Below are 12,163 nucleotides of genomic sequence, written 5' to 3' on the forward strand. Positions count from 1 at the left end.
CTGATTTCTCTTTTTTTTCTCATAGTAATAGGATAAATGTAAGGACCTGACTCTGTTTGCCCATACCCAGCTTGTGCTTAGTGTACTTGTTATTTTTTACTTAGTTTAATCTTTTAACATAATGTCTTTAGTCAATTGTACCTCTGTACTGTTATTATACATGTCTTTGTTATATATTGTTAACTTTCTTAGTGTTCATGCTTGGAGCTTTTCTCCCCGGGCCTCTACTGAAAATGGACATTTATCCAATTAGACTAGCCCGATCAACAAATGTAAAATAAAAATAAAAAAAATAAATATTTTCCATAGTGTAGGTCCACAGGATTCAGATATGCAGCGGTTGATTAATACAGAAATAGGATAAGCTAGGACATCAGCTGCTATCTTTAAGTATTCAGAGGGCAGGTTGTCGGCTGCTAGTTTTGTGGGGTTTAGTTTTGTCAGGAGTCTTTTTATGTAGCAGGTGGGTACTGTGGATAGAAAGAAGGTAGGGAGGAGTGGTTTTGGGTTGAGTGAGGGGGATTTTGTGTAGGGAAGTGTTTTTTTGTTATGGATAGAACGGATTTCTGTAAAGTGTTTGCTGAAGGAATCAGCAATGTTACTGGTGGAGAGAGGGGTGGTTGGTAGGGAGGTGCTTACTTTTCCTAGGCAGAGTATAGAGTTAATTGTGGAACAGAATTGCTTGGGGTTGTATTTGGAGGACTTTAGGGACGTCTGATAGAAAAGGGCTTTGTCTGCTTTTACTTGTTTTTTTACCTTATTACGTAGTTCAAGGAAGAGTTGCCTATCTGAGGGGTTTTTAGTTATGCGCCAGTGTTCCCATGTTTTATCCCTGGTTTTCATAAGGTCCCTGGTGGTTTTTTGAAGCCAGGGGGAGCTCTTAGTTCTGATTCTGGTGTTTCTCAGGGGAGCATGGGAGTTAAGGATGTTGAGGAAGGTACTGTTAAAGAAATGGCCTGCTTCGTCTATGTTGAGGTACTTTAGAGGTGACCAGTTTACTTTCTGGAGGGAGAAGGTGAAGGAGTTGGGGGTTAAAATTAGCTTTGTTGCGAATAAGTCTGCGGGTAATGGGTTTGCAATAATTTATGTGATTTTTTAGTAGGAAGGTTGGGGAATGGTCACTGAGGGAGTCAGGTAAACAGCCAGCTAAGTAGGTGTGGGGGCTTTATTAACTAAGACCCAGTCAAGAATGGTGTGGTTATCGGGGTTTTTATTGATCCTAGTGGGGGTTTGTATTAGCTGAGAGAAACCATGGAGATTTAGGTGGCAGGCTTGGTGGTTGCTGTTGCAGGATAGCCAAGTGATGTTACAGTCCCTGAGGATGATAGTTTCTTGGGGCAGGGAGAGATTTGCCTAGTCTAGTAGGTTTTCAAGGGGAGGTATATTTTGGTCTGGTGGGAAATAGCACCCTATAATGTTGATTGATTTCTTAGGGTTTAATTTGAGGGTGGTGTAAAGTATCTCTTCCTTGTCAAACTGGGGAGATGATTTGGTGAGAATTTGGATATTGAGGTATTGTTTGTACAACAGTGCCACACCTCCTCCTTTTCTTGATAGTCTGTCCTTACAGAGGATGTTGTATCCAGGTGGGAGTATTACCTCACTTTTGATGCAAGGTTTGAGCCACGATTCGGTTATGATAAGGATGTCAAGGGAGTAGAGGCTTATGTAGGCATGGAGGTCTTGGATATTTCTACAGATGCTTCTGATGTTAAGAGACATAATGAGGAGGTACAATTGGGTTTTTGTTGCTTGTATATGGGTGATGGGGGAGTTGGTTGGTAGAGGGTTTGTGGAGATGTTGGTGATTATGGGGCCAGGGTTGGGGTGCACATCTCCACTGAGAGCAAGTTTAGAGAGAGTGTAGAGAATATGTTTTATATATACAGTAAAAAATTTGTTGTATTTTATGGATATTTTGTGTTTAAATGTGTTGGGGGTTTGGTAATTGATAGTACTGGGAGGAGGTAGTTTGTGGTTGGGGTAATGAAATTATGCAGTGGGTGTTTGAGGGGAGTTGAGAGAGTGCAGTGGAAATGGTTGGGGGTTATGACTGTAGCTGTTTGGTAAGATGGAATAAGGGTTAGAATAGTGCAGGTAAGGATTACAACCATATTACATAGTGGCATGGTTGCTTTGGGTTAAGATGTGTGATTAAGCAGGAGGTGGAGAGTCTCAGTGGTAAGGCTTGATCGGGGAGTAAAGTATGGGAGTGGCTATTGGCTACAGATAAATGTAGATGTACTGGATGCGGGTGGGGTGGAAATGAGCGTAGCAAACGGAATAGGGCTTAAATCCCCGGCTAAGAATTGAGTGAGGGAGATAGTAATAATAGCTCCTGCAGGTAGCCTAGAGCATGACGAATGAATATATGGAACTCAGCAGTGCTACTTTCCCCTATATCATCAATTACCAAACACAAGAATTGTTCATTTGCAAATGTGCAGTAAATACAACCAAAAATAATATTATGCTTAATATATTAAGGAGAAACAATGACATCCCCTGCCAATCAACCTACTTAGGCATGAAAAAAGCAGTGCTATGTTCCCTTATTTTAACAAGGAATCATGATGTTAATGGGAAGAACAATAATAGGCCCTGCAATCATTATAAAAACATAGATGTTCATATATTAATATACAGCAGTGCAATGTTCCCCCATATCCTCACTTATACCAAATCAATATAAATCAAGTACAAAAATACGGTAACTACAACAATAAACAGTATGATTTCTGAGGATACGAAGAACAACAGTATCTCCTGCAAATCACAACATATCAATATTTATGTAACATAGCAGTACTACGTTCCCCTGTGGCCTCATACAGTAGATATCATAACATTTAACTTTAATCCAGAAGAATATATATATATATATATATATATATATATATATATATATATATATATATACACACACACACACACATATATATATCTATATATATATATATATATATATATACACACACACACACACACACACACACACACACACACACACACACACACACACAGGAGTGCAATGATTGTGCATATATCCACTATCTCCCCTAGAGCCAATATGTCCAAAGTGATCCTAGGCCTATTGTATGCCTATTATTAAAAATAAATGTAATATGGTGGATGCATACACACCCTTAGATGTAAAAGTTCATGTAACTCTATGCTGAAGTCCAATATGATGAAGCCAACAAATGTGAAATTCAAACCATAAACCAAATTAAGATTGTAGATTAAATCCCAAGACCCATAGACAACATCCAGTAATACAAAAGGGTCTCAACAGGTTTCAGATACAAAACCTCTCATTAATCCAGGTCCAATCCAACCAGATGTAGCGTTAAACGAAGAAAAAAACCTTAGCGTTTGTAATAGTGGACCCGTTCATTGGAAAAGAACAATTCCGTTTGAGAGGAAAAAAAAAACAGTTAAATTTTCCCCTAAACAGCAAAAAATGCTCCAAATCCATTTAAAGAAACCAGTTCCGTTGGAAAAGATAGATCCGTTAACACATACACACCAGATAGTCTGCTTGAAAAAAAAAAAAACAGATCAATTTTCCCCTAAACATCACAAAATGCTCTGAATCCGTTTGAAGAAACCAGTTCCGTTTAAAAAAAAAGATAGATCCGTTAACACATAAGCACAAATAGTTCCAAGTCCAAAAAATACGTCTTCAAAGGATCATAGAAGATGTAGAAAACACCTCTTTAAGGCCCGATTTCAAGGTAGCCACATATTACAGTTACAGTTCCGATAACCCTTTCCTCGTCCTTGGTTTCTCTTCTTTTTATGATAAATGTGTTCCGTAAATCTGCGCTTTAGTTTTGGTTTTGCTTTTTAATTTTTACGTTGAAAAGTGTTTCACTTAGAATGAAGGAAAAAAAAAATCATGCATTTTGTTTTTGGTGTTACTTCCTTGTTAAGTTTAAATAAACCAAAGTGCTCCTTCACTGCTGATGGTTTCTGGCTGTTAATCAAATGATAGTATTCAATTTATTCACTAACTTCAGAGTTGCTGGTCTTCTTCCTGTTCATTCCCATCTCCTAACACTTGGCACTGGTTCAAGTCCAAGGTACTGCTTATTATTCTAGTCAACTCCTTTGCTTTTTTCTGTCTCTCAAGCATTTTCTTTTGGAACACTGGAAAAATCGATGAGCCTTATCATCAGAAGACTGAGCAGTAGAGGCTCCTCCTGCTTGCAGACTCATTTTTTGTCTGCTAAACTATTTCCTCCTTAGCCTGTTCTGCATTTGATCATACAGGGAAAACAACACCTTGAAGACAGCTGGATGTAGCAGCTTGAATCTCAGACCTGCCTCTCAACATTCCCTGACTGCTGGGATAAGTTTGCTTCTGTACTGCTTGGTATGCAGTGAATGATCATTTTCCAGAAACATTCTACTGTCTCAATTTTTAATACTATGCCCTTCTGCCACATTTTTTAAGGATAAACTCTTCCTGGTGGTCTGATTGCGTATTTATTAGTATATGTCTTTAACGGCTTTCTCGTGGCCAGGTTTTGAGCATACACTCAATCTGCCCTTTCAAGTAACAAATTCTGATTTGGAACACCAGCCCAGTTGCTTAATTATGCTTTCACAAAATTGATGCAGCCTGTTCCTTCCAGGTTTTCTCTGCTGTGGTGACCCCTAACCGGGAAAAGCCGAAAGACACAACAACAACACTGTTCTGCAACTCTGCTATTATTTTAAACAGTTTTTCTTGGAAACCTCAGACTTAACCAGATTTTTCTGTGTGTCAGCCTCTGATTTGTGCAGTTTTATTAATTCATCTCAATGGCTGGTTAAAGCTTCTTCTATTTTTTATGGTCTTTTGTTGTTTGAATTGATAAATTCCTTTAATGTTTCATTTATTTTAATAACCTCAGAGTACATTTGATTTATTTGTTCCTCTAAATTACTGGAACACATATCTTGAACCAAAGTGAAGCTTATACTGCGTTTTGCTGACAGCTGCAGAATTCTTCTCAGGCAGCATTTTCTCTTCACCTTTTCAGGTGGATTTTCTTTCAGGTTTTCCAAATGTCTTCTTTGCTGGAATCTAGCAGTGTATTTACTAGGCAGTAACTTAATTTTACCCAAAAAACATTTTCAATAGCAGTACTTGTTCTCAGTTTCTTTTTCCACACTGGGGGATGTGAAGGTATGCTGTTGATCAGTTTGCAGCCATCTTGGAATTTGGGGGGGGGGCCCTGGTTCTGCTTATGCATAAGCTGTAGGGTGTGAATGGTGTATTCACAAGGGGAGCCTCGCTAAGCTAATTTTGCCATTCCTCTTGCTACTATATACATGTTGCTACAATACATGGGTATCTGCTACTTTGTTGCTCATCAATGTGCATCACATGGTGCCCAGATGTGAACTTGGTTCCCAGCTATCATTTTCACTCCTGGGATTGACCTGGTGAAAGGACATAGCCTTAGCAGGATCTCACTTTGGCAGGGTTTCCACATGGTGCAGCAGGGAATGCAAAATATGTTCACACTTGCTATACAATGAAGTTTGTTTCTACAATGTGGATGTAACGTATGTGCTTGCCAAGGAGGTGAGTGATGTCACTGGTATCACCTGCTTTGGTAAGCAGTGCCAGCATAAATATAGTGATCTGTGATGTGCCACCCAAACTGTCTCCACTAATGTGGGAGATTTTGTATGACATTAAGTTATTTGCTTTTGCTGAGTTACTACATAGTAGGCCTAGAAACTACAGCTATAGATGCCTTCTGCTTTCTTGGGTATACTGTGCTCACTAATGTTTCTTGGGTACACTGTGCTCACTAATGTTTTTTGCTGTGTAGTGGAGCAGAAAATTGCAGAGAATTGCAGAAAACAGGAATGTTTGCCACAAGATGAAGATCAGACTCGAGGTGGCGAGTTAAGTGTAATGTATTGCTGGCACTAATGTTTTATTATGTTTAACTGGTTTACCACAGTATGAAGATTTTTTTTTTTTGTGCATTTTAATATTTAGCCACTACTCCATTTCTTACATAATGGCTATATATTGTGTGGTAATTCTATTGCATTGTATAATGCAATTTTTTTCACCCAGGCTGTACCTGCAATTGGGTCAGCTTTGATGTGTGGTAAACATATATAAATAATTTTATATTTCTGATACAGCGGTTACCTTCTTCACAGTATTTCCATTTTGTTTTACACTTTTGGTCTCCTGTAATGGTACCAGTGAAAGCCTGGTTGCAGACCTAAACTGGTCTGAGTTCTATTCCAATGTATGTGGTCATTACACTACAGTTCTCTTTGATAAACAGTAATCAAGTGGAAGCAATGCAGGTGAAGGCTCAGAAACAGCAGAATGTTCCCTGGCACCAAACTCTTAGCCTTTTCAAAAAAATGTATGCCTGATCAGGAAGTGGCATCTCTTGGACCTGCAGAATTATCCTGTTAAGTTCTGGTGAAGGTACTAACACCTCTGGTGCTTTTACTTTTAGAGGCTACAGCATCTGCTCTGGTGAGTGACCTCATGGTACACAGTATTTTGCTTTGTAACTCACAATTTGGGAGCTGAACTGGAGATAATTGTTTTCTGTCGAGAAATTAAAAGTTCTGCTTTCTTGCATTTTCAGCAACCACCTCTTTATTAGGGACTCTGTTTTTGAGTTTTTGCTACTTTTTTGACCACTCCCTTGTCTCCTTTTTCAAGTATTTTCTCTCTTTTCCTTCATATTTTCAGCCAAAGTTCCAGAAGTTTCTATCTCTGAAACAACATGTAAAGATTTCTAACTCAAAAGAACACTAAGGGATTCAAATAAGTAGCATAGCTACATTAAAGCTAATAAAGATGTGGCAATCATTTAACACTATACTCCATACCCAAACAAAAAGACACTGACTGTGGTAATCTCTGTTCGCTATTTGGCTAATAAAGCCACAATGACATATGGATTTTAAGATGTAGGCGTAACATTACATAATCCTAATGATGAGATTCTCTTGAATAAAAATTTAGAAGACGCTGGAAGAAATATCTACAAAATGTTGAAGACACAGTGAGCCCTACTGCACAATAAATTCTCTGGCATGGTATTAAGTAAACACTGGATGCCAGACAATAAGAAATGAAGGCTGTACATGACAATGCTGGACTTCTATAACTGTTTTCATATGAACATAAGAACGTGAACAACGGGGGCCATAAGATGACTAGCCACACACACCATCAGTGACTACCTATCTGCATTTATTGCATGGGGCCATACAAAAATCTAGGGGCTGAAGAGGTTTTGCTACTCCAGACACAAGAAACTCTGTGGCAAAGAGCTTCATTCAAGTTGTACCCTCTAAAAGAAAGTGGAACTTACTATACCACTTTACAATTCTTTTCATTATTGCAGTTCACTGATTCTAAATGCACCCTTGTGCCAGGACAACTCTTTTCAACTATCTTATTAAAGGGAATTTTCTTTTATTATTATTATTATTTTTTTTAAGGGAATGCTCTAGCACTATGAAGCAATAAAACTGATTCAACATGCCAAAGACTGTGCAATCCTTCTTGCCCATAATACGAAATCATCACAGTCACTGCAAAACTGCAATCCACCTTAGAATAACTGGAGTTATGATCTAAAATTCTAGAAATGCATGCTAATACTACTACTACCAGAACATTGCTCATCTCAAGGAAAAGCCAGTGCCAATAATTCTAACAAGCCGCCCTGTCCTAATGCAATTAAAACTACTCCCATCCAATCAAAGGACTGCATCTCTTTGGACAAGTCACAAGTTGACAATAACCAACACTGCTTATTCATATCACCGATAATCAATTACAGCTCAGCAAAAGTATGTACAATGTTGTGTCCAAACTCAGATAAAAGCTAGATACGTTCTGCATTGCTAAGTCATTTCTATCACATAGTGCTCAATGATCTACTGTTAACGTTTGTACTTCCTCTCCTCTCTTCTATAACCTGTACACCTTCTAGCTAACCTACAATTTTCATTACACCATACCACCGAACTGACTTACAATAGGACAGCTAGAGTCGCTGCAGGACATCACTACAACACACCACTACTTAGCCCTGTGGGACTTAACACTGTTGGAGTTTAACCAGCAATTGTCCTTAATTTAGCAGACATTTGCTCAGAGCCACAGCTGAAGCACATAGCTCACCAATCTTCTGGCACCCTTCTGTCATGGTCCTTTCATTCTCCAATCTGCCACTTCACCTATCTCCTAAGACCCTCCCAACCCAGAGCTTCTAGTTCTAATCTGCCCCTTGATTACAGGAGCAATGTTACTAAAAAAAAATCTTCTACTTTGAAAAACTGTAGCAAATTGTTTACTATATTTGTAGTGAGAAGCTTGCTTGCTGCAAGTTATGCCACGCACGACATGCTGAAGCAAACACTTCAGTTCTAACTGCAAAAACAGTACTTCCATATTGGAATTCAAGAATGGTTGGGATGGAAAAGAATAAACTAGGACTGACTAACATCATGCTCTATAACACCTTTAGCCCGGGAAGGTTATCCTCTTTGCCCCACCCTAATGATGCTTCTGCATTTGCTCAAACTTTCATATACTCCCTACTGCCCTGCTTTGGCTAAAACTCTACTGTGATACAATATAGACTATTAAGAACTACTGGACATTTACAGCAGAATCCCCAAAACAAATAATAAGTACATAGAGTGCTACTGTCCAGTACATGCTGGTAAACTGCAGAACAAACTATCTCATGGTCTAAGATGTGTCCCTGTAAAGAAGACTAAGATGCATTTAAAAAGAAAAAAAAAAGCATCAACAGACAGTACAACACAACTGCCAGTGTGGTGTGACTTAGTATGTTATCACTGAAAACTATTCTCCAGACACCTTCCCTGTACATAACAGATGTATTTGTGTCAAAGCTAGTCTTGGAGTTGTTCAAAGAAATGCCAAAGACAGCATATGGATACACTTGAAAATGCTATATTAGATAATCAGCTAGCAAAGGTAATACCTGAGTCTTCCAACATACCAAGTACTACAATTTACACTGGGTGGACTAGAACCAGATACACTGGGTAGATTTTCTTGCAGTACCCAGCTGTAAACTCCATACTGAAATATTATGTACATATAAATATACATATGTTTATATATGAGTGCATGCATGGGCCCCTGAATACCATTTGTCTGCTGGGAGAATCCACTTTTACTAGCAGATGGATAATCTTACCATTCTGTCTTCCTCTCAGATGTTTTCCTGATATCACTTTATAGTCTCTCTCTCCTCTCTTTTCTCCAGTGTCCACTGAAAATTTTCTCATATTGATTCTGCAATTAGTTTCTGATTGATGGATTCATGATCCTTTGATTCTTATTAGATTTTAGTGTACATTTTTCAAAGGATTCCTACTGCCCACCTTTACAGTGAAAATTACTAACATACACTAGTAACTACTCACTAAGAAATCAGGAAGGTTTCCTACTTCCCATACCCTCTCTATTTTCTATCCACTGGTGTAAAATCTTTTTCTACAATTAATCCATCCACATGGGATGCCTTATCACTATACTATCTTTGAGTAATTACCAGCTTTCTAAAATTCCACAAACAGTTTGAAATTCTCCTACAAAAATAATCCAGATGTGCATGCTTCACTGACAAAGGCTAACATGTTCAAATGCAGCCTGACAAAGTCTTCTCTCATTTCTGGATGGTACAGGACAGAAACTAGAGGCTTGCCTCATTGTTTATACCAGCTGTACTTAAAGCATATAATACATTATTTTACTTTTTCTTTCCTCCAGTGCAAAACCTAAGTGAATGCACTTGTATTGTCACTGCATTCTCACTGATTATCATTTGTCTGTGTATGTATACAGCTAACTTTGCATTCTTACACTGCTTATGTAGTATATCGTTTTAAATGTACTTATTTTCTTACTGACTATTTACTTTTCTTTTATGCACCTGTTTACGTCTGGTGGCCTGGGTCATGACTGAAAACTCATAGCAAGCCAGTCTTTCACATTTAATGTGGGAAAAAAATCATTAAAGAATTAGAGCAGTACATTTTAGTGATCTGCTGACCAGCATGGGAACTAAAAGGCTGCAAGTCAAGTCAAATCTTCAAAGCAATAAAACTATATAAGCCAGTAACAACAAAATATTTCTACTGTCAGCATTAATAGCTTAACTTAGTGTTATACATTTTTTGTTATTGCCAGTGCCGGACAAACTCTACATGAAAACATGGAAGAGGCTTACCTGTGGATTGCTAGTGTTAGACGTGTTGTCACTATGAAGTGCATCATGGTAGCTACTTTCATCTAGCACATTTGACAAACTGGAGCTTTTGCGAGTCCGCATTCCTGGGAAGGGCTTGAAAGTCTCCAGTGGAGATGGACTCTCAGGAATGCTGACAGGAGTCTGGTTTCCACTTTCCACAGTAGTGAATGAACTGGTGCTCGCTAATTCAAGGCCCAGATCAAATGGAGAGGGGCTAAATGGTGAAAGTGGGTAATAGATACTGTCATCAGTGGCTGCATCTCCAGAGTCAGCACCAGGGATATCTACAGTGTTGACTGAGGAATGGCTTGTCCGATCCATAGAGTCAAACAACTTAAAGTTATATCCACTAAAATTCTTTGTTCTTGCTGATGAAAAGGTTGGAGAACTAGAAAGATCTGCAATATCTTGATCAATATCAAAAGGAAATGGTAGAAAGTCTGTGTCTTGCATCTCAGTTTCACCAGCCAGCACATCCAGTACCTCTCTTACAGTTTCAAGTCCAAATTCCTGGTTTACCTCTGAATTCCTGATCAGGTCAGTGGAATAGCTGTTTGTGGAACTTGACAAACTGACATCTCTGGATGCGTAAGATTCCTTGACATACAGCTTGGTCAATGTATCCTGCCATCCAGCCTGTTTTGCAAAATGACGGACAATGTCTTGCTGGGAATAGATAAGGTGGAAAAGCTACAAAATAAAAATAATTTATATAAGTTTCCTGGGATACATAATTGCTTGTTAAACCACAAAAAAAGAACAAATAGACTTCTTACAGTCAGCATCCCATCATCAACAGAACTGTGTGTAGACTATGCAATTCATCTCCAAAAAAAAAATAATAATATCCCAGCCTGAAAAAATAAAAAAAAGTCCTTATACCCTTACACATCAGAAATTTGCAACTCCATTGAAAACACTATTTCTTAACAGTAACAAAATAGCATTTTTTGATATTTTCACAGCAATCAGGTTGCTCCCCATCCAGATGATGTTATGAGTTAATCAACCTGACAATGTACCCATTGAGAAAGTAGTTATGTACTCACCATAGTGTTCCATCTGTGTTGTCCATTTTCATTCTTACTCAACAAAAGGGTTCGGGCCAGACCCTCAGATCAGACTCTACCACTTTTTCTAGCTTGTGGAACACTGAAACTCTAAAGCTCCTCCCTTACCCACAATGCACTATTCCCTAATATCCCCCAGATTTTGTTTTCTGCCCTCTAACCATGTATGACATAAAAGAAGCTCAAATAAAGGAACACTGGGTCCTTCAGAATCTTTCAGTCCTTCCAGAAGTCAAAATGGTAGGGGGCTAGAGGGAGGGCCACTGAGGAACAATGAAAATGGACAATACAGATGGAACATTATGGTGAGTACATAACTTCTTTAACTGATGTTGTCATTTTCATTCTTTCTCAACAAATGTGACAGAGTCCCCAGCTACCTGAGTCCCAGCAGGACTCTGAGGAAAGATATTCTTGAGCACACCTATTTGCAATGAGAAATACAGGTATGAGGATTAGCCCAAGCTGCAGCTGCACAAATATCATCCAATGAAGATTTGGATAAAAATGCTGAGGTAGTTGCCACAGCTCTAGTGGAATTTTCTCTTGGTGGTTTAGGCAAAGACAAGCCTGATTTATTATAAACAAAAGTAATATAGTGAGTTAACTATTTGGCTAAAGTTACTTTAGAAACTGGCTTGCCTAATTTTGAGTACAATTGTTCTGATTTCCTCAAACTTTTGGTTCTATGTAGATAGAACCGCAATTGTCTTTGAACATCCAAAATGTGTACCATATATACCATTGTTTATTTGAAAAATTTGGAAGGAAAACTGGAAGGCTGATAATCTGATAAATGCTGGATTTTGACAC

At 38.4% G+C, this 12,163-nt stretch overlaps 1 protein-coding gene across 1 annotated transcript in view; it reads right to left on the reverse strand.

The window, feature by feature from the left end:
• The window catches only part of NBEAL2 (neurobeachin like 2), a 3,059,867-nt gene that overhangs the window by 1,002,722 nt on the left and 2,044,982 nt on the right, over window positions 1-12,163 (reverse strand). Inside the window, exon 27 of the mRNA XM_044066003.1 lies at window positions 10,260-10,970. Within this exon, the coding sequence (XP_043921938.1) occupies window positions 10,260-10,970 (711 nt within the window). The remainder of the gene's footprint in view (window positions 1-10,259; window positions 10,971-12,163) is intronic.

This window comes from Protopterus annectens, chromosome 3.part0 (assembly GCF_019279795.1).
Source record: "Protopterus annectens isolate FY-2018-M chromosome 3.part0, PAN1.0, whole genome shotgun sequence".
NCBI lineage: Eukaryota > Metazoa > Chordata > Ceratodontiformes > Protopteridae > Protopterus > Protopterus annectens.